The sequence below is a fragment of the Pundamilia nyererei genome, unplaced genomic scaffold (genome assembly GCF_000239375.1).
Source record: "Pundamilia nyererei isolate P.nyererei 1_Seehausen unplaced genomic scaffold, PunNye1.0 scaffold00055, whole genome shotgun sequence".
In the NCBI taxonomy this organism is placed as follows: domain Eukaryota; kingdom Metazoa; phylum Chordata; class Actinopteri; order Cichliformes; family Cichlidae; genus Pundamilia; species Pundamilia nyererei.
Genome location: NW_005187456.1, coordinates 2,050,752 through 2,070,983, shown reverse-complemented (window position 1 = coordinate 2,070,983; position 20,232 = coordinate 2,050,752). Strand labels below are relative to the sequence as shown.

Here is a 20,232-nt window from a genome sequence, read left to right as displayed (position 1 = left end):
GGTGGTGTTGTGAAGCATGTCTTGCTTTGTAGACCTAAACAACTGTAAAAATTTCTGGAGAATTTATCTTTGTCAACCTCACTGTGCACCCATTACTGCTCCTCCTGGCGATATTTAATTCCTGCCACTGACAAAAGGTTAAATGTACTAACAAACCCCTTCGAGACATATGTCCACATGTTTTAGTTAGTTCTACAATCCAATCTTTTACTTGCAAACAAAATGTCAGCGTGTACCCAAACGTTCGAGTGTTGGGATAATGCACTGACTGAACAGGCCAGAAGTGTTTGAGGCAGAACACCAGTCCCTGTTCAGTATTTGCTGTCTTTGACCAGTCCACTTCATTTTTAGCCTTCTGTCTAAAGTCCCCATTGATTTAATGGTAACATATATTTAAATTGTGGCTTTAAAGAGGAAGTTGTTGGCTTTCAAAACCAATAACTGCTGTGCCCGCTCACCCACCGAACCACACAACTCCCAACACCTAACAAGCAGCCTTGAAATAACTTATTGATCACTTCAACATGTCCCGAATTGATTTCATGGAAAGTGTCTTATTGTTTTTATAGAAACATGAACATTACAAGAAAATTGCCCCAAAGTGTCTTTGGTGGTGGGGATGGAAGTTCTACTGTGTAATGGAAGTATTGGGTTTGGAGTATGGTGAAAAGAGTAAATACTTTGGATTATGAAGAGGGATCAGACAAAGTGCTGTTTTTATTCAAACATATCAAAACTGAGCATTTTAAACTGAGCATTTCTGGGTTCATGGCCAACTCGGTTTTATGCAGTTCTGTTGGCGGGGTGCTTTACTTGAGTAACAGTAATTCTGGGTGCCATTTGTCTGGAATTGAAACGATCAACTGTTTCCTGGAGCTAGTCAATTGATCCTCATTGCATCCAGCCAGCGCCATTGACCACCCTTTAAGACCAGTCATCCATATTGATCGGGCGTTAAAGATTACCAGGCAGCCCCATTTCCCCTGCATGTGATTCTGCTCCACAGGCATTAGCTTTCACTGATCTCTGGTTATGTGAGCTGTAACCTTACTGTGCTCCATTCATCTGAAAGCATGCGTTTTAATCGTTACTCCGCCATATTGTTTGACTGTGGCAAGAAGGCAATTGAGAGTTGGGGGTTCCTCAAGATAATTACCTCTTTCAGATGATGATTGAGACTGAGAGGGGTTTTTTTTTCTCCTCACTCATTTTATAGGAAGTTTTATATTCAATAATCATTTTTGTACTGATCTGGTGTAGATGGAAGTGGCCTCACAGTCTCCCTTCATTCACTGAGTTCACTTGAGGTATATATTCCTTTCCGGGATCTTTTCTTGAACTGAGTTTAAGAATTTCATGTGACCATGAAATTAATTTATGTAGACCACTAAATTTTATGTCCGAAATCTTTTTCTAAGTTGTTTCATTTGGAAACAATCTATGAATTCAATATTACTCCTAACTTTTTCCTAACATTTGACGACCTCATCTGCACCGTAAATGACAAGTTTTGACACCTCAATGTATATCAAACCTTGTTTGACAACTATTGGAACAGGTTCCAGGTTTTTCCAAGGGTATCCCTAATAAACTGTATAGTCAGAGATCACCCTCACTAAATTTTGATACACACCCAGTCATTTTGTTCTGAAAGCAGGCCTGAAATATGACAGAAACAGCTCAGTTTAAAAAAGAGAAATAAGGGTTACCTATAGTAAGCATTCAAAGGGGGAAAGAGTTAAGGTACTGAATTAAGTTTTTTTTTTTTTAGTGTAGTCTGTGAAAACCAGTGCACTATAAAGATGGGAAATATTACCTAAACACTTTGAGTGCTCTGAAGATTTAGGAAGCTAGCTAATTTTCAACTTTCTGATAACAACCTCAACATGTCCTTGTGTTAGCTGTCATACTTCATCTTGCATTTCATTAAGGATGAATTGAAATGTAGAAATGTCATCATGCGAAAGAAAAAAATGTTAAAGCGATAAATACGAGAGAGAGAGAGAAAATGTTAAAAGTACAGGATGAGCCAGAACAGAAATTACTGCATGGTTGGCTTTTTGTAAATACTAATGTTTGTTGGATTAGGAAATTGTTTTTTCTTTTTAGTTTTTTGTATAGGTTTTTTTTTTTTTTTTTCATGAATATGTCAGAACTATTTTGCTCATTTATGGGTTTGGTTAACTTCTAGCATCGATAATAAGTAGCTACATTTTTAAAGTAAATTTAAGAACATAAATCCTGTTTGTGGACGGCGAAAATATTCGGAAATGATATCAATTGAAAAGCAATATAATTACAAGATTTGTTTTCACAAGATGAACAAAATGACGTTGCACATTAAAATGCTTGACAAGTTTGAAAATGTTCATCATCAGTTCCTGAAGCAGAAACAAATATGCACGCATAATTTTCTGAATGACTTTGACCAGCGACAAAATTATTGAAAACATGGTCAGGGCATCTCCACAAGTGCTACCAAAATTAATACAAGAAAAGATGACTGCTGAACTGACGACAGAGGCTCAAGGTTTCAAAATATGTGTAGGAAGAGAAGGCTGGCTGTGATATAAAGGTCACACAGAGCATCATAGTTTTCACCCACAGAATGCACAGAGTACTCTTGTTGGCTGTCACCAACCACCTCAGTTGCTTTAAGTGGACATGCAAGTGTCAGATTTGAACAATATAATGATCTACGTGATGTGTGGCTGAAGACCTTGGGTCATGTTACTTTGACATACATCTCCCACATGAAAATTGTAGGCTATGAACTAGTCTTCATGGTGACAGTATATCCTGTTTGTTTTGACATAACAAAGAATTCAAGAAGTTGACTCAGCTTCCACATCCCTCAGATCCCAGTTCGATCACACCATCTTGAGGCTCTGTCCTAGTACTTACAAGGATCTTCTGCTAAAGTCCTGGCAGCTGATACTTGAGGACATTATCAGAGGTCTTATGGTATCCCATGCCTCGGTGGATCGGGGGTATTTCAGTGGCACAAGGGGGACCTACTTAAGCTGCAGCTGGTTTCAATGGTGTGTTTTGTAGCTCAGTTTAGCTGTCGTGCTTTAGGGCTCAGTAGTTATTACATTCACCTTAGACATGAAGCCAGGAAGAGATACAAACCAGTCTCAGGTGACCACAAGCTAGTGTACTTCCAGTCCCCTCCTAACTAACCCAGTGCCAGATTCAGATTGCTGTTAGCTGTACCAAAAGGAAGTAAAGCACTTACTTGTTATGGGACAGGTAGAGCGTCCCCTTTTCATATATAGGCCTGGATTTTGCTGTAATTATGGTCCATTTACATCCAGCATCTTGTCATAAAGGCTTCCTTGCTTCTGGAATTAACCTTGCCTTTAATTGTCTTTCCCCTCATCCTCCGGCATTGTCCTTACAACCGTCCAGTGCAAGTGTGAGAACAGGATGAGAGCCAAGAAGAGTAGGAGTGGGGAATGATTGGCTTGGTCCATTAATAGTGGGAGTGGTCTTTCAGATGGAGGAGTGCATTGCTGGACAGATGAATGCACAAAACAAGGATGAATGAAGGTCTTGTGAGGGATAACATGTAAATGGGTGTGGTGTTTGAATGATTGAGAGAGACCCTTGAGAGAAAGGGAGAGCAAGATGGATCAATGATGCCGTGTAGAGTTTCCTTTTTAAAGGATCCTTGAAAATATTTAGTTGTATTTAAAACACACACACACAGTAGTGAGAAAGGAGTTAATGGTAACCACTGCAAAATTGATTGTAAAATGGGAAATCAGAGAACAAGGCAGAAAATTTGGTCAACTGTTCGCGTGCGGTGTGCCTTTTGTCAGTTCTCGTGGCCCGGAGCAGAAACCCGCTGTGGCAGATCAGAGACATGCTCAAGTGTCTCAGCCGTATTATATGAGCATATCCACACGCCCCTTCTTTCATTTCAGCTTCAAAGAGCATTGTAGCTCCGAATTGGTAAAAGTTGTAATGCTTAAAAATCTGTAACCTTGGCAAGAAATTCAATGTGTTTTCTGTAAATGCCTCATTATAAAAGCCTCCCAGCAGCAATGAAGAGAATGAACAGTCAACATAAATGTATATATCAAGTAAAGAAAATATACATTGGACAGCAAGCTCTGTTATTTCCTTTGAATCCTTTACACATGTGAAGCACCTTGAACCCAGTAGAAGATGACAAGATGCAAGTACATATACTGGTTAGTGCTGGAAAATGCTGACCATAGTTCCACAAACTGTTCAATGAAAAATCACTTTGAGGTCAGCTCACATACACACCAGAGTTCTCGTTTTCACGTTAATGGTAAAAGGAGTTTTGATGGTAATGATCAGGATTTGGCAGAGGTAGCATGTGCCTTATTTATTATCCACACAGTCCGAGCGATGTGAAGTTTTCAGTAATGAAACACTGCCATGTAAAAGCTTTGGCTCAAAAAAAGTCTTCAATATTACAGAGCCACAGGAAGAAGTGCAATGGCACCAGTGTGATAAAACAGCACATTTAGGATAGACACTGCAGGAAAATGCTCTGATTTACTGCTGATTTCACTCCAACAGCTGTTTTAAAGGCTTTTCACCAAGAAACCAGAAATGCCAAAAGATCTAAGCGTGACCCGTAGCATGAGATGTGAGGAATGCACAGAGAAGTGGTAGCAACAGGGAGGCTAAATATAACCAGATGCGTTGTTTGAGATCTGCTGCATTGTTGTTACCTCAGGTAGCATTTAGATGTGTAGTTCTGACTGAAACGTGCACTCGCAGCCACATCTGATGAATAACCCAAAGACTTGAACACACTTTGCAGATCACTGGCCCAAGGATCAAACTAAACAAGCGTGGTGTTGGCCCTTCTTAGCAATTTTCTTCTTGTCATAGTGTGCACAGTTACAAAAATAACCCATAAAACCAAAACTTGTAAAGAGCAATTTGCAAATCCTTCGCATTAAATGTGCCCATTTTACTCTGCTGACAATGTCTCTCCTGTTCCTCACCTGAACTAAATATAGTTTGAGGTGTGGACGCATTTGCTCTTTTGCCAGTTTAATGAGGAAATTCTCCCTCTGTTTCCCAGATGCATCTGAGGTGGAGGAGGAGGAGACGGAACAAAAGAAAAAGCCAGCAGAAAAAACAAAGACTAAACCAGAGAAGAGGAAGATTGTAACAGAGAAGCCTGCTAAAGCCAAGAAGAAGAAAAATAATGAGCAGGTTGTTGTGTCCTTTCTCTACAAAGGCTGCCTATTTGATGTTTTTACAGTATAGCGTGTGTAAGAAAATGTATCATATTAATAGGGCAAAAGACTGAGCCTGTCCTTGTCATTTTGTAGTCAACCAGTTCACAGGCACAAATGGTCATTTCAACAGTCGTTGGCAAGGAAGAAGAAAGAAGTCAGGATAGATGAATGGAACACCTTCAAAATAAATGTCCACCACATACTTATACATACACCCTCATTCTTTGAGACAGTGAATAAACCAGAGTGTTAAAAACAATTATCATAGTAACTGATAATTGAAATCCTTAGATTTTTTTCCTAGCATTTGGACATTTTGATGTACTTTTAATGTAATATAATATAATTTGACACATTTAAATTTTATTATAAAATGTGCTCTTTACCTCGGAGGATTATTAGGTTTTAATTTAATTTGTATTTAGAATTTCAAATGTTCATTAACATAAATTGCCTGAATTGTGTTTTCTGCATGTACTGTTGTCACAGAACGAGCAGATGATCCCTCCAAGGAAGGAGACTCAGGATGAAAAGTCTGCTAAACCCCCCAAAAAGAGGAAGGTGGGAGTGGCGACACCTGGTGTTGCAAATATCAACTACAACAGTGTGCACTGGCTAAAGTGGGGCTATCATTTGGCTGCTTCTGGGGTTCTTACTTGTGTGTTTGTTTGTTTTGTTTTTGTTTTAGAAAAAGAAAACAATAACAGATGTCTTGGCCACCTCTGAGCCAAAACCAGGCTGTCCAGCTGACCTGCAGGATCTGGTTACGCAGTACTTTAAAGACAAGCGGTCTGTAATCGAGCAGGAGGAGCTCAAAGTGCAGGGTGAGTCAAGGCAAATCACCCTAAGCTTGCACATTCAGTCGATATCTGCTGAAATGTTGACTCACAGAGATCAGCGTGTCCTCTCCCATCCTCCAGACTCCTTTTTCCTGTCCAGTAATGACTTGACACACACCCTCTCTTCTTATCTAAAACAGAGTGAGTGCCGTTGCAAACTTTGACCAAGTCTTCCATTAGATTCCACTTATAAACACCCATCACTTTAATTGCTCTGTTTTCCTCTTAGTTGCTCCCAAGTGGGCAAAGATTCAAAAGCAGCACACGGAAAAAAGTTCTGTGGTTCTGCTTGTCGTCTGCAGCTCTGCTCTCCGAACCATCGAGCTCATTAAGTAAGTGACAGACCACTGATGTTTGTCGTGTTTCTCCAGTTAGCACTTTCAAATTAACGTGACGGGAATGATGTTTGTTTGTGTCATCCACAGGCAGCTGACTAGTTTCAAGGGTGAGGCCAAAGCTGTGAAGCTTTTTGCGAAACATATCAAGGTAGTGGAGATGACTGTTAATCACAGGCGGTGTGTAGATTGTGAACTGTGAATGATTTCATAGAATGATTGTCTGTGTCTTTTTTTTTTTGCATAGATAGAAGAGCAGGTGAAGCTGCTGCAGAAAGGCATCTACCACATAGGAGTGGGGACACCAGGGAGGATCAGCGCTCTCGTTGAGAGAGGTGTGTGTTTGTGATCGGCCTCTTTCGTTTAACTTCAAAGCTTTTGAAGTCTTCTCACTCTGATTTGGTTCCCCAGAGGGTTTGAGCTTGCAGGCATTGAGATACCTGGTTCTGGACTGGAACTGGAGGGACCAGAAGCTCAGAAGGATGGTGGACATTCCTGAGGTGAGCTACTGCCCCCTGCTGGGCTAGAAAAATGTGTTTTTATTGCTGTTACTCCACTTTGACTTGGAGCTTCTTTTTCTTTTGTTTATAATAATTAACATGCAGATTTTCCCTGATCATTGTTTCTCTGATCTCACCGTAAAGCTGCGCTTAAGATTGGAAACTTATTTCTTTAGTTAATTAACAAAGAAAAAGAAAAGAGATCACCTGAAAAAATTTGTCTTTTTTTTAAGTAAAAAAAAAAAAGAAATGCTAAGATTGAAAAAATATTGATGTCAAAAAGTGACATTTTTATGTATCAGCACGTTACTCAAATTTGAAATCAAATGTTGTAATAATTTGAATAACTGGATTTTTATGATCTGTAAGTAATAATCATCAATATTAAAACAGAAAAACCTTTAAATATTTCACTCCTGTGCAAAAGTTAACTTTTAAAATACATTATGAAGAAAATTTGTTTAATTATTTGTGATGCACTTTTTTTATTTTAGATTTGGCTTGTTGTCTACAAGAAAGGAGGAAGAAATTAGTGGAGATCTTTTAATTGAACATATACTTTATAAACGTGGGATGTTTTAAACCATTATGTCTTTTTTCCTGCGGTTAACCCTTTAAAAACTGGACATATTTGTTTAGTCGTAGATTCTGAAGCCTGGCTAATTTGACTTTAGTTTTGTTTTCCTAGAATTCCCGTCTCCGGCAAAAACAGCGTTAAAATGTGAATCGTTTCAAATATTTCCATTATTTTAAATATCCTAAACATTTATCCTGAATTAATATTTTGGCCTTCCATTATTTTGTGTGTGCAATGCACTGGGTGTATGCTGTAAGCTGATGACACTGTGGAGGTGGCACAGAGCGTGGGTTAAGGAGCAAGAAAATGGCTGTGGGGGGACTTCCATAGCTGTGTTGTCTGCTCTTCTCACCTGATGCATTTGATACTTTTGGTTAACTAATAGAAGTCACAGATGCTCCTGGTTATAAGTGATGTTTATGCAAAGTTTCATTCAGATTGATGCACCTGTTAAAGAGGTGAGGTGGTACAAGTTGACATATAGATACGCATATGCTACAATTGTTATAGTAAGAAAAGACTTTACATTGAAATTCAGTTCATTTTGATTTCATTTACATGGCACCAAATCCAGCAACTGTCGCCTCAAGGAGAACCTACAATATTAGATAGAAGGAGCTAAAAGTTATTCAATATTGAACCCTATTTGCATTGCAGAGTAATCTTTTTGGAGAGGATCTTTTAGTTTTTCGTTCCCTTTTAATTTCACTTCATATTTGCCTCTTTTTTTTCAGATCAAACAGGATCTTATGAAGCTGTTGGAGAGTGGCGTCTTGGCTCGCTGTAAGGAAGACAAAGTCAAAATTGGACTATTTTAACTGACTGCTTGACATTTAAAGGGACTTTGTCTTCACTATTCCTTGTGCTGATCCTGTCACGAGCTTTTAATATTTCCAGAGCCTGTGTGAAATGTACGGCATTGTTTGTTCACTTTTGTGACCAACACAATGTCAGGGAGTGTGATGAATGAATAAACAGACTTCAAATTAAAGCCACATCCTTTTTTTGTTTACTCTGACCTTGGAAAGTCCCCCCGACTGACAATGTGAGGTCATGAGTTTACTTAAACCACCGGGGAGCCCCATTCAGCATCCTACAGATAGAAAGGGGCCCAGAACCACCCCGATATCTCCCGCAGCCAGTGACGATATAAAATGCTGTTCTGTACAAGTCTGTGTGTTGTAGGACGGAAGTACACAATCTTGTGGTAAATTGGAAGTAACAGAAAGAGGTAGTTGAGTAAAGAATTGCGGTTAATAAGTAACAGGACACAACGGTCGCCCCCACGATGCAAAGCCTGCTGGGAAAATCCCTTGGCAAGCAGAGGGGTGTGTGAGTGTGTGTGTGCAGAGAGATATCGCTGAAATAAAAAACAGGAAGACAAGAGGAGGGCTGGTTTACACGCAATTTTTGAGTCTCCAGCTGTCAATCAAGTTCTTCTTCTGAAGCCAAAGCTCTCGCTCTCATGGGGAAGGTGAAAGGCAAGCCCGGGCCCTTGGCTCGGAGACCTGACAACTCTGCTTTCAAACAGCAGCGGTTACCTGCCTGGTCTCCAATGCTAACTGCTAACACCGTGCTGCCTTTTTTCTACTTTATGGCTTTGATGTGTCTGCTGTTGGGAGTATGGCTGCTTCTCACTGTGCAGAACACCCAGGAAATGAAGGTGAGTGAAAACCACATTTGCTTCTAAACACTCACTTTCAGTTCTAGAAATTTGATGGCGTAAGAGCGCTATGCATTTGTCTTTGTTCATGTCAGAGAGGCCCCAATGCCTCTGTGTGCAATAAAAACAGGGTGTGACAACATGAGGTCGAAGGTTATGTTTGAAAAAGTTTAAGATCAAGTTCACTATCTGCACTTTCCCCTCTCTCTCTCTCTCGTTGTCTTTTCAGCTGGACTACACAGAGGCTGAAACCTGCAACGAGTGTTTTGAAATGCGTAAAAATGTGAGCAACGCAAACAAGCCCTGCACCTGCACAGTCAATTTTATGATTGACAAACCATTTAAGGTAAGAACCTCTCGGCACAGAGTGACAACATAATCCTAACTTGAGGGCCACTTATAATCTTACTCCAGAGGCCTCAGTAGCACACGCTAAGTATGGCACAAAGCTCTGAAACAGCTTGGAAGCGGGTCTCGTGTGAAGATTATTACTCTCACACTCTGTATCTAACAGGCCCCACTGTCAGTGCTTGCGTTTGTTGTCTGTGCTTTGAAGCTTAAAGCTTAAATTCATCTTAGGATTTGTGGTTCTACACTCATCCACTTGACGATGTGAATGCGTGTGTGTGTGTGTCCCAGGGAGATGTCTTTTTCTATTACGGACTCCGTAACTTTCATCAGAACCTTCGCAGATACATGGACTCCAGAGATGATGGGCAGACGGTTGGAAGGAAGAAAAATTTAAAGGTATCATCGTCATGTCATCAGAAATGCTGACAATGCCAAGAAATAAGTATTTGCCCTCTTCCTCATATCTTATTTTTCTCCATATTTGTCACGCATGCATGTTTCAGATCAAATATCATCTGTGATAAAGTAATTGCCCCCTAAACCTAATCAATGGTGACGCCACCGTTGATTTTGTATCTGGCGTTGAGTGTTTCACATCACTGGATGAATTTTGAACCACTTGTTTTTTGCAGAATTGTTTTGATTCAGCCTCACTCGAGGGTTTTCTAGCATGAATGACCCGTTTAAGGTCATGCCTTAAGTGTGGACTTTGATTAGGCCACTCCAAAACATTCATTTAAATGTATCTGGAGTTATTCAGAGGTGACTTTCGGAAGTTTCGGATCATTGTCCTGCTGCATAACCAAGTACGCTGGAGCTTTAGTGATCGCAGAACATTCTCTTTCAGGGTTTTCTGGTAGAGAGCAGAATTCATGTTTTCATCAACTACAGCATTTCAAATGTGTTCTTTTTAGTCATCAGTGGTTTTCGTCTTGGACTCTAAGAGTATTAATTCCATACTTGTTTATGTGGGGGAAAAGCACATCATTTCTCCTTTTATTTTATTTTTTTAAATCAGCTGCATCTTGATGGGCGCAGTTGAAAGAAGTTGAAGTTATTTTGGGTGTGAAGAGTACTGCCTGTATATAAAACTGACAGCGTGCACTGGGCAATACCTGCTGTTTTATTTCAGTGGTCAACTTCATTTGACTCTGAGACAAAATAAGATGTTAAGTTAGGTGAAGTTTCTCCCCAGTGTGATGCATAAAGCTGCTGGGTCACCTTATGCATGGAGTGACAGTTCTGAATAAAGAGATGGATCCGTCTAACTCCAGAGGTTAAAGAAGAGGCTGGGCAGCATTAGGAGATGCTCATCTCCTCCCACAACACGGCTTCTCTGAGATGTTCAGCCCCAAAGAGCTGTTATAGAAACAGGACCACACTAATCATGCAGAAACTTTGACTTGTATGGTCACTAAAGCTAAGTCATGTCATCTGTTGTACTTGGTTTGTGAAGATAAAAAAACAGAAGTACGGATGAGCCACACCCCTGATAATGCTGGGTGATTAGTGGAAGCAGCGCTTTCATGTTGTTGGCGGAGTTAAAATTAACCTTCGGTAGTTGAATCTATGACAACAGACCTTATTTTAGTGTGTTTCGTGTGTTTCGGGACCACATGCATGAATCTTCAGCTACCAGACATGCGTTGTAGTGTTTAAAGCTGAAGAAGCTTGAATTTTACTTGAATGCTCGACTTGATTAAATATCACATCTTCCCTAGGACCCAAGTTCATATTGTGAGCCATTTTTGAAAGATCCCAGCGGACGCCCGATTGCTCCCTGTGGCGCTGTGGCCAACAGCATCTTCAACGGTAAACACAACTCAAAACACACTGCATCAGTTAGCTGCTCTACCCTTCCTGTCACTCTTAACTTGCATGTGTTTTCCCAGACTCCTTCGTCCTGTGGTATCATCATCCCAACGGCAGAGGTGAGGTTCCTTTGATGCGGGAAGGCCTCACGTGGTACACGGACAAATACATCAAGTTCCGCAACCCAACGACTGACAACTTGACTCTAGCCGAAGTGTTTGAAGGTAAAGAAGGAATTTTTTTTTCTTTTCTCAGAAATCATTTTGTGTCACATTTTAAATGTTTTCCCCACAGGAACGGCTCCACCTCCATACTGGCAGAAGCCCGTGTACAAGCTCGATCCCTCCAATCCCATGAACAACGGTTTTATCAATGACGATTTCATTGTATGGATGAGGGAGGCAGCTTTCCCCAACTTCAAGAAACTTTATGGAATCTTATTCCGAAACGACAACCCCTTCACGAAGGGGCTTCCAGCAGGCAATTACAGCATCGATATAACCTACAGTATCCTTTCACTGTGTTAGAGGCATCTTAACTCCCAAATGCACTTTCCCTCCATCTTTTGTTATTCAATTTAAACACGCTTCTCTTTGATCAGATATTTTTGGCCTTGACCTCCTGCTCTTTCAGACTTTCCCGTGCAGTATTTTCGAGGCAGAAAGGAAGTGGTGCTGACAACGGTGACCTGGTTTGGAGGTCAGAACCATTTCCTGCCTATTGCTTACCTCGTAACCAGCAGCCTGATCCTCCTGACAGCTGTCGTCCTCACGGTGGTCTGGTGGAAGTTTGGAAAAGATGGGAAGAACATGAAGGAGTGAAGAAGAAGAGGTGCTTCAGGAAACTAATGAGAGGAATGCTGGGAAAAACTTACAAGCAGATTAAAAGAGATTATTGCTGGGTTGATTTGAAGTTTTGTTTTGTTTTTTTAAGAAACAAAAAGCTAAGTGCTAAACATTTGTGAGTAAATGATGGATGGGGAAAATGGTTTAAATAGGAATGTTGTGTTTGATTTTGCGGCAGGACGTGAAGGAAAACAGCTTTCTTTTTCAGATCCACGCGTGTGACGGGTTTATCGTGGTGCTGCTGTGTTTACACATCTGAGCTGTGTTTACTTGATTTTTACTTGCTGAAGTTTGCTTTTATAATACACACCATTTCTCATGTACTGTTAATATGTATAAATATTTATAAGAATTCTTACATTAACAAAAGCACAGATCCAACTTTTATTTTCCTAATGCAAAGTGTATTCTTGCATCCTTGTGTGCAAAAACTGTCAAAGTGCCACATCTTAAAATTGAATAAAGGATTGTAATTAAAATGACCTGTTGAATCAAGTGTTGTTTCTGTCTTGGCTATAGCTACTTCACACCACACCATCATTTGACAGTACTAAGAATCTGCAGCCTAGCTAAATGCAAACATTTACAGGTTCAGTTGTTAGCATATTGCTGTACCAAGTTACCTTCAGACTTACAAATTGAGACTACAAGCATGGGCAGGTTGAAGGAAGTGGGTGTAATTTTGCAGTTTTTGTCAAATAAACGTACTGAAGGTACTTTGGCCCCTCTCTTATTTCCCAACGGGTCACCGCAGCAGATTGAGCCACATTTGATTGTAGATTCGATTTTACACAATCCCGTTTATCCAGGCTTGGGGCCGGGAGTACTCTAGCTTCTTAGACTGGGATTTTGTCTCCTGCCAGTCTTCCGTGTGTTAACTGCTACACTGGCAGTCCAACACACTGGACAAGCAAATCCTGAGGAAGTAGTTTGATACCCATGTTACTCTTTCTGGGGTGGGGAGAAAACATGAACATAACACGTGGCAGTATTTAGCAAGTTGATAGCTCACAGTTCAGACTAAAGGGGGAGGCATCTTTTATGGTGTGGGGTTGTCACGTTAAAAAGCTTTCACACAAAAAACAAAGGAAAAACATCCATCCATTCTCTTCGTTATCCAGCTCGGGGTCATAGATGGGATGGAGGCAATCCAAGCTGTCATAGGGCAAGAGGGAGAGTACACCCAGGACAGGCCACTAACCTGTTGGAGGGTTAACACAAAGACTGTTAACCCTCCAACACTCGCATTAACACCTATTGTCAATTCAGAGTCACCAATTAACCTAAACCCATGCATGTCTTTGCACTGTGGGAGGAAGTTAGAATACCTGCAGAAGAACCCAGAGAACCCACACAGACAACGAGAACATCCAACTCCACACAGAAAGGCCGCCGGGCTGGATTCAACCCAGAACCTTTCACCAAACATTAAACAGAAACAGACAAATAAATATTCTTGAAAAATACCAAGAACTACAACATTTTCTTTTAAAAACTCTTTATTTCTATATACAATCAGTGAGAGCCACAAACTCAACCCTTCTGTGACCTGGAGCTCTGGAAAACTGGTTACTGAGCACGATCAAAGCGTGACAGTGGCACAGCTGTTGGAACAACACCTTTAGGATCAGGTTGTTGTTCTTGTAAAAGATATGAAGCAGCTTGTTCTGCATTTCTCCTCCACCTGCACATGAGTAGCACAGGCGAAGGAGAGGAACGCAGGTCTATCGGTGCTACAGACGACGTCCTACTATAAGCCACACTGTAAATTGTCCAAAAACCCCACAAGGCCAAAATATGACGACAGCTTTACGCACGTACAGACACTGATGCACAGAGATACGAATAATGGAACAAGTCACAACACCCAATTTCATCACCAGACAATCACCACGATCCACAAAACACGATCTAAGAAACACACAAACTATAAAGTTATCACAGCTGTAACATGTTTGCTCATCTACCGCTTTTTACTTGTACCTTTTCTTTCATCCAACAATGTAGAAAACAGAAAAAAATAAATCAGTTAAGACTGCGCAAATGTTTATTTGGCTAAACTTGGGATGTTGGCACGATTGTGAAAGTCGGCTCTGTTGTGAATCAACATTGCATAAACACAGAAAAGGCAACGTTTGGTCTCCCAATACTACAAAAAGAGTATTTTCAAAGGATTTTTGGACGTTCACTGGATTGATTCTCCTGACCTTTTCTGTTATACATCTATAAAACAAAATTTATTGTCAGTCAGGTGTCGATAACAGCGCGTTACTGAGTGGCGGGATGCTTACTATTAAAGAGTCTCTCCTTATCAGCAGGATGTGAAATAAAAAATAAATATTCATAAATCATTTGAGTTTTTAAACAGGATTGCAGTAATGGAATTACTAGAACTATACACAATTTCAAGTCATGCTTTTAAAACAAAATAAGACAACGACGTACCGTGGAAAGCAAGAGTCTCGCTGCAAACGAGAAACTCCTCAACATGCAATTAATTCAGTACGAAAACCCTCAGATTCGATGGCTGTAAATCATCGGGTACATTTCAGTTGGATCTAGTTTAGTGTGTAACAGACAGCGGCAGAATGGAAATCACAGTTTCACAGGATGCAAGACCTTTAAAAAGAGAAAAATAAAAATCACAAAACAGGGACAAAGTCTTTATCAAATAGTAGTCAGCTTTCTTCTTTTCACCCTCCACTCTTTCCGTTCATCCATTTCCGACTCACGCCTGGCACGAGCACATTCATCTTTGTGATTTCAGTGATAGGACTCTAATGGCACTACACAAGCTGTTTGTGGCCATGCAGAAACAATTAGGAAACAGACATCTCCGGATGAATCTAAAGCGAAGGTAGTGTTCATTCAAGACTCAAGCACAAAGCTCAACGGCTCTCAACTCAACCCCATCTTTATCCTCTGGGTCGCGTTGGTAGTGAGGGGCAGATTAAGGCCATGTGCATTCAAGCTTTTCAGCCCTGTCCTGTTGGCTTTTGAGTGCTTTTTTGAGGTACCTGATAAGTCAGATCCTCAGTGGGTGTGGCAAGTTCAGTGGAGGTTTTGGGTCTATCGTATGCAGTGCTCCCTGACTGGCCACTGTCTGTCCATGGATGCAGGGAGCCGGGCCTGGTGCCCATGAAATTACACAAAGTCGAGGGCTGCTTCAAACCCATGTCAACCACAATGGGCGTAGCGTATTCAGATCCTGAAGATGGCAGGGGTTCGGCGTAGGCGTGGCATAAACCTGAAGAGATGGGGGCGTCATACAGGTCTGGATCAGAGTATCTTGAGGAAGGCCCATCATCTGGTTTAAAGGTTGACCTTGCTCCTAATGTTGTTACGCCACTTACGAGTGGTTGGGCATATTCTGAAAGGAAAGTGTACAGTAAAGAAATATTAAAAATCAAGGGCATCATACAGATACCAGGTTACTTCTTGAAATTGCTCCCAAATTCTCTAGAATGCTAAGCAACTAAGGAAACCGATTAACAATTGAATTTCTATGTTACAAAAGCCTTTAACTTTCTAATTTTATAGAAGCAATCTGCAGCTGCACAGAGGTTTGTAGCAGTAATCCAGGATGTGGGGAATCAAACCGCTAACCCTGCAATTAGTGGAACTAATTGGATATCCAATCTCTTCAAAACTTAACTCTGCCCTGAAGTGGGAAAAACTGGTATATATAAAAGTATGTTATTCAATCCTTTTTTCTTTTTTTTTTTAAGCCAAATACTCTACAGAAAGAACAAAACCAACAGTTAACTGATAAAAATAGTTTAGACATGTTAAGAAGTGTGATTTATTTAGAGGACATCAGATAAATACCACTCAGATATTGAATGTGTGCTACAGACAGGAAGTGAAAGTCTTTGATTCTGGATTTGTGTGAAAAAGAAAACACTAGATAGAAACACATTTTACAGTGTTGTGAATAAATATTTGCCCCCTTCCCAATTTGTTATTTTTTTGCATATTTGTCACACTTAATTGGTTCAGATCAAACCAATTTTAACACAAGTAAGCACAAAATTTTTGAGTTTTTAAATTATATCATTTATTAAGGGGGGTAAAATACTATTTCCCCCACTTAACTGTGATTAATGACATTTTTTTGGAAACCTGTGGAAAATGTCACTCCACAACCAGACCTGATTAAGACCTGTTGAATCAAGAAATCACTCAAACAGAACCTGTTGTACCTTTCGAACCTGAAGCAGGCCAAGAGATCTCAAAAAGCAACACATCATGCTACAAGCTAAAGAAACAGCTGTGAAACAAAGTCACTGACAACTATCAGTCTGGAGCTAAAGTAGAAAAGGGCTAGAAAAGCATTTCTAAGGTTCCAGTGAACCACACAATCCACAATAGGAGAAATTTCAACACAACTTTGCACATCGACAACTCATCCAGGTCACAAAAGACCCCAGAACAACATCAAACCAAGAGTCAAACATGGTGGTGGTAGTGTCATGGACTAGGGCTGCTTCGCTGCTTCAGGATAACTTAACTGCAGTCATTGGTGGAATCCTGAATTCTGTTTTTTTCCGGAAGTCCTTGAAGCTCACACACACCTGGGTTACGCAGCAGGACAATGAGAAGACCTTAAACAAGCTGTTCATGCTGGGAAAAGCTTCCAATGTGTCTAAATTAAAACTATTCTGCAAAGAAGAGCCGTCCTAAATTCCTCTGCAGTGATGTCAAAGATTAGTCGTTATGTTACTGCAAACATTTGGTTATAGTTTTTGCTGCCAAGGGTGGCACAACCTGTTATTAGGTTTAGGGGGCAATTACATTTTCGCGCAGGGCCAGATAGGTCTGAATCACTTTTTCCCCCTCAATAACCGCACTGTGCGTTTAGTCTGGTTTTCTTTGTCTAAGATTAAAATTAGTTTCATGATCTGAAATGTATAAGTGTAACAAATATGCATAAAAACAATATTTTAAAAAAGAAATCAGGATGGCTGCAGATGCATTTTTCCAACACTGCATGTCAATAAGTACAAACCTAATTCGACAAAATTAGCACTGTACTAAGAACGCCTGGTTACTTCAGCAGCTACTGCAGGCGACAGCATTTACCTGCAGGTTCAGCATGTAGCCCTGGTACGACACCCCTCCCCGTTAGCCGGCTGACTTCACTGCTGCTGTATCGCACCGAATCCTCCGTCTCCACCATCTTGGAGGGCAGTAGCTGCTTCATGCTTTTCCACCAGTCTGCTACAGATGCACAGAGGTGCAACAGTTAAGTCCACAAAACACATCCAGGCAAACTGAGCTGTCCTGCACGGCGATGACGTACCTGTGCTATCCAAGTGAGGAAGATCATACGTTCCCTCAGAAGTCTTTTTCCTGCCAGAGACGAGTAAAGTCAAAAGGGCAAAAAAATAAAAATATCCCCCCCCCCCTAAAAAAAAAAAACCAAACAAACACAAAAACACGAAGAAAGAAGATGCATACCTGTTCTTCCAGTGGCAAGCACAGCACACAATCAGGATGAGAGTCACGACCATGACCAACACGGGAACCAGGACTGCTGCCAGAGTCACATCTGGGGGGGGGGGTGCACAAAAGTTATTATAATATAAAATACTATTTTTTTAAGTGTTGTTGTCAAAAACTGCACGCACCTTTACCAGTGTGGGGAGGCATGGTGGTGTTTCTTATGTTCGGGGTAGGTGTTGTTTGGCCAAGGTGAGGTGGATGTTTTGTGCCGCCAGGAGTACGACGGGGAGGGGACATCCTTGGCCTCAAATCTGTCGTGCGCCTTTCTGCAAGTAAATGAATGCAAATGTACTTCCAGTACGGTGCTAATGTCTCAAGCCACCCTGCAGTTCTTTATTTGTTGCTGGGAAAATGTTTCCATTTTTTTCTAGCAAGTTAATGAAATGTGGAAATATTCAATGGAAATCCACAGTTTGTACAATTCTAACAGGCTTGAAAGTCAACATTTGGTATGACCACCTTTATTCTTCAACACAGCCTGAACTCTACTAGGCAGCATTTGTATAATCTATTTAAGCAGCGTTCAGGAATAGCTGTCCATCTTAAAAGACATTCAAACCTCTTCTTTGGATGTTGGCTGCCTTTTGTTCTGTTCCATCAAGATGATTCAACGCTCCTTCAGTAATGAGATCCAAGCCCTGGGAGGTCAATTCATGACTTAGGGGTGTTCCATTGTGGTTTTTTTTTCCCCCATTCAGATATGTTTTTACTGCACCAACTTTGACAACACCTCTGGCTGAAATACAGCCCCAAACCATGAAAGCAGCTCCACCATGTTTTACATGTAAAATGGTCACTGCTGTTTGACCTCTCCTCCCACTGATTTTTTTAGTTTTCTTATTCTGTAATTTGGCATCTCTTTTCTCCATGTTTTCCTTTCCTTAAGACTTCAGGTTTCGGGCCAACCACTCTTCCACTGAAACCATCTAGTAACTAGTAACAAAGATTTTAAAATTGGCTCTTTGGTTAGTTTGAGACAATTATAGTTCATCCGAGTTTGGTGTCGTTTTTTTTTGCTTAAATTATTCATATGACAGTATTAAGTAGTTGAATAATAATCAGGTACAAGAAAAACTTTGGAGAGAAAGCCTAGCAAAATATAAAGAAATGAGTGGTGTCTCGAAACGTTTGCACAATACATACATCTGTGTTGATCAGCTCACTTTGCTGATCTGCCAGTAAACACCCCATTTACCTGAAGGAACTTGGCAGCCAAGCAGCTCCAACTTGAGTGCAATTCTCTTGTACCACGAGATGGGATTGATCCTCACAAACCGGGCCACGATTGGTGGAATGAAGTTATTCCTCACCTCGTCTCCGTAGTTGTTGTTGCCTTGAAAAATCTAACACAAAATAATAGCAAGCTCTCTTATTTGTGTCAGAGGTTTGAACCCAACTGTAGTAACAGCTGCAGGAACAATTCAGTTTGAGGACAAATGCACTATAAGCTGATTACTTTCCAACTTGGCAAGCTAATAATTACTTTCCTCCACACAATATGAGACTGAGAATCCCAGTAGAAAGGAACTGATAAACAGCAGTTTCAGCCCAAGAACTCTGCCACTAAATCCATATCCATCCATTATTAATGCCCGAGTGTCCAGGCTTGTCTACCACAGCACTTAACTCAAACCACTGACTGCTCCAATTTCCTGCCATAAACATCTCTTAGTCAATAGTAGCTGCTCTGGTAACAATCCATATTAGTGTCTCTGCAGACTTCTAAAGTGATATTTTGGTCCATCTGCACCAATTGGAAGAAGGGGGTTACGTCATTTTGCTTTGCACTCTTTTTGTTTTTGTAACTGTTGAGCGAGCAGGGTTTATTGATTACCTTGTTTTGTACAGAATTTGATTCTTTGTAGCCGGACCACTGCTTGCCGTCGTTACTGTACAGGACCCGGTATGCTGAAACGTAGCACTTTTCCTCGCTGAGGGTAGAACCAGTGGTGATGATTCCTGGACGCATGCACAGAGAGAGGAAACAGGAAGATGTCGTACAGCTGACTCGACTGAAAGCTCAGGACTGCGGCTGTGTACAGAATCACTCCCCATTTACTACATCCTGTATTTACCGCCTGCCGTTTTTATCAGAGATGAGAAGAGATACTGAGTTCTATGGAAACCACAGTCTTGCATCAGGCATTCTCAAGCGCCACATGCAGTAAATGGTTTACATGGAATGCATTTGTTGTGAAGCTTGAGCTCTGGTATCTCTTAAATCTGTTTTGATGCAATCATCATCTCAGCTTTGATCAAGTCTTTGCCTCTGTTGTAAATGAGATGGCGTACCTCCCCTCACTATATAGAAATTCTATTATAACATAAGTAGTAAAAAGTCATGATATTGTAAAATTGTTCATTTCATTAATGTGCAAAAGGTTTATTTTATTTTACGTATATAGTGCCAAATCACCACAACACTTCCTCAAGGCACTTTATATTGTAAGGTGAAAACCGTACAATAATAAAGAGAAAGCCCAACAACCAGACGATCCCCTTTGCATTAGCGCTTTGCAACAGTGGGGAGGAAAAACTCCCTTTTTACAGGAAGAACCCAGCGGCAGATCTAGA

The 20,232-nt window shown here is 40.7% G+C and overlaps 3 protein-coding genes across 3 annotated transcripts in view; 2 read left to right on the top strand and 1 right to left on the bottom strand.

The window, feature by feature from the left end:
- Positions 1 to 8,473, top strand: part of cmss1 (cms1 ribosomal small subunit homolog) — a 28,942-nt gene extending 20,469 nt beyond the window's left edge. Inside the window, exons 2-10 of the mRNA XM_005733852.1 lie at positions 5,072 to 5,205; positions 5,721 to 5,792; positions 5,920 to 6,055; positions 6,152 to 6,211; positions 6,300 to 6,402; positions 6,496 to 6,556; positions 6,653 to 6,740; positions 6,817 to 6,905; positions 8,217 to 8,473. Of these exons, the coding sequence (XP_005733909.1) occupies positions 5,072 to 5,205; positions 5,721 to 5,792; positions 5,920 to 6,055; positions 6,152 to 6,211; positions 6,300 to 6,402; positions 6,496 to 6,556; positions 6,653 to 6,740; positions 6,817 to 6,905; positions 8,217 to 8,300 (827 nt within the window). The 3' untranslated portion in view covers positions 8,301 to 8,473. The remainder of the gene's footprint in view (positions 1 to 5,071; positions 5,206 to 5,720; positions 5,793 to 5,919; positions 6,056 to 6,151; positions 6,212 to 6,299; positions 6,403 to 6,495; positions 6,557 to 6,652; positions 6,741 to 6,816; positions 6,906 to 8,216) is intronic.
- A 63-nt stretch (positions 8,474 to 8,536) lies between these two features.
- On the top strand, positions 8,537 to 12,648 carry tmem30c (transmembrane protein 30C). The gene is made up of 7 exons (XM_005733853.1): positions 8,537 to 9,145; positions 9,375 to 9,491; positions 9,785 to 9,892; positions 11,218 to 11,308; positions 11,389 to 11,532; positions 11,603 to 11,815; positions 11,942 to 12,648. Exons 1-7 carry the CDS (start codon positions 8,948 to 8,950, stop codon positions 12,127 to 12,129), a joined length of 1,059 nt encoding a protein of 352 aa, XP_005733910.1. The 5' UTR covers positions 8,537 to 8,947; the 3' UTR covers positions 12,130 to 12,648.
- A 986-nt stretch (positions 12,649 to 13,634) lies between these two features.
- dcbld2 (discoidin, CUB and LCCL domain containing 2) overlaps positions 13,635 to 20,232 on the bottom strand; it is a 19,515-nt gene continuing 12,917 nt past the window's right edge. The window contains exons 9-15 of the mRNA XM_005733940.1: positions 19,493 to 19,617; positions 18,854 to 19,001; positions 17,784 to 17,924; positions 17,614 to 17,704; positions 17,456 to 17,505; positions 17,236 to 17,373; positions 13,635 to 15,523 (exon numbers count right to left, since the gene is read on the bottom strand). Of these exons, the coding sequence (XP_005733997.1) occupies positions 15,129 to 15,523; positions 17,236 to 17,373; positions 17,456 to 17,505; positions 17,614 to 17,704; positions 17,784 to 17,924; positions 18,854 to 19,001; positions 19,493 to 19,617 (1,088 nt within the window). The 3' untranslated portion in view covers positions 13,635 to 15,128. The remainder of the gene's footprint in view (positions 15,524 to 17,235; positions 17,374 to 17,455; positions 17,506 to 17,613; positions 17,705 to 17,783; positions 17,925 to 18,853; positions 19,002 to 19,492; positions 19,618 to 20,232) is intronic.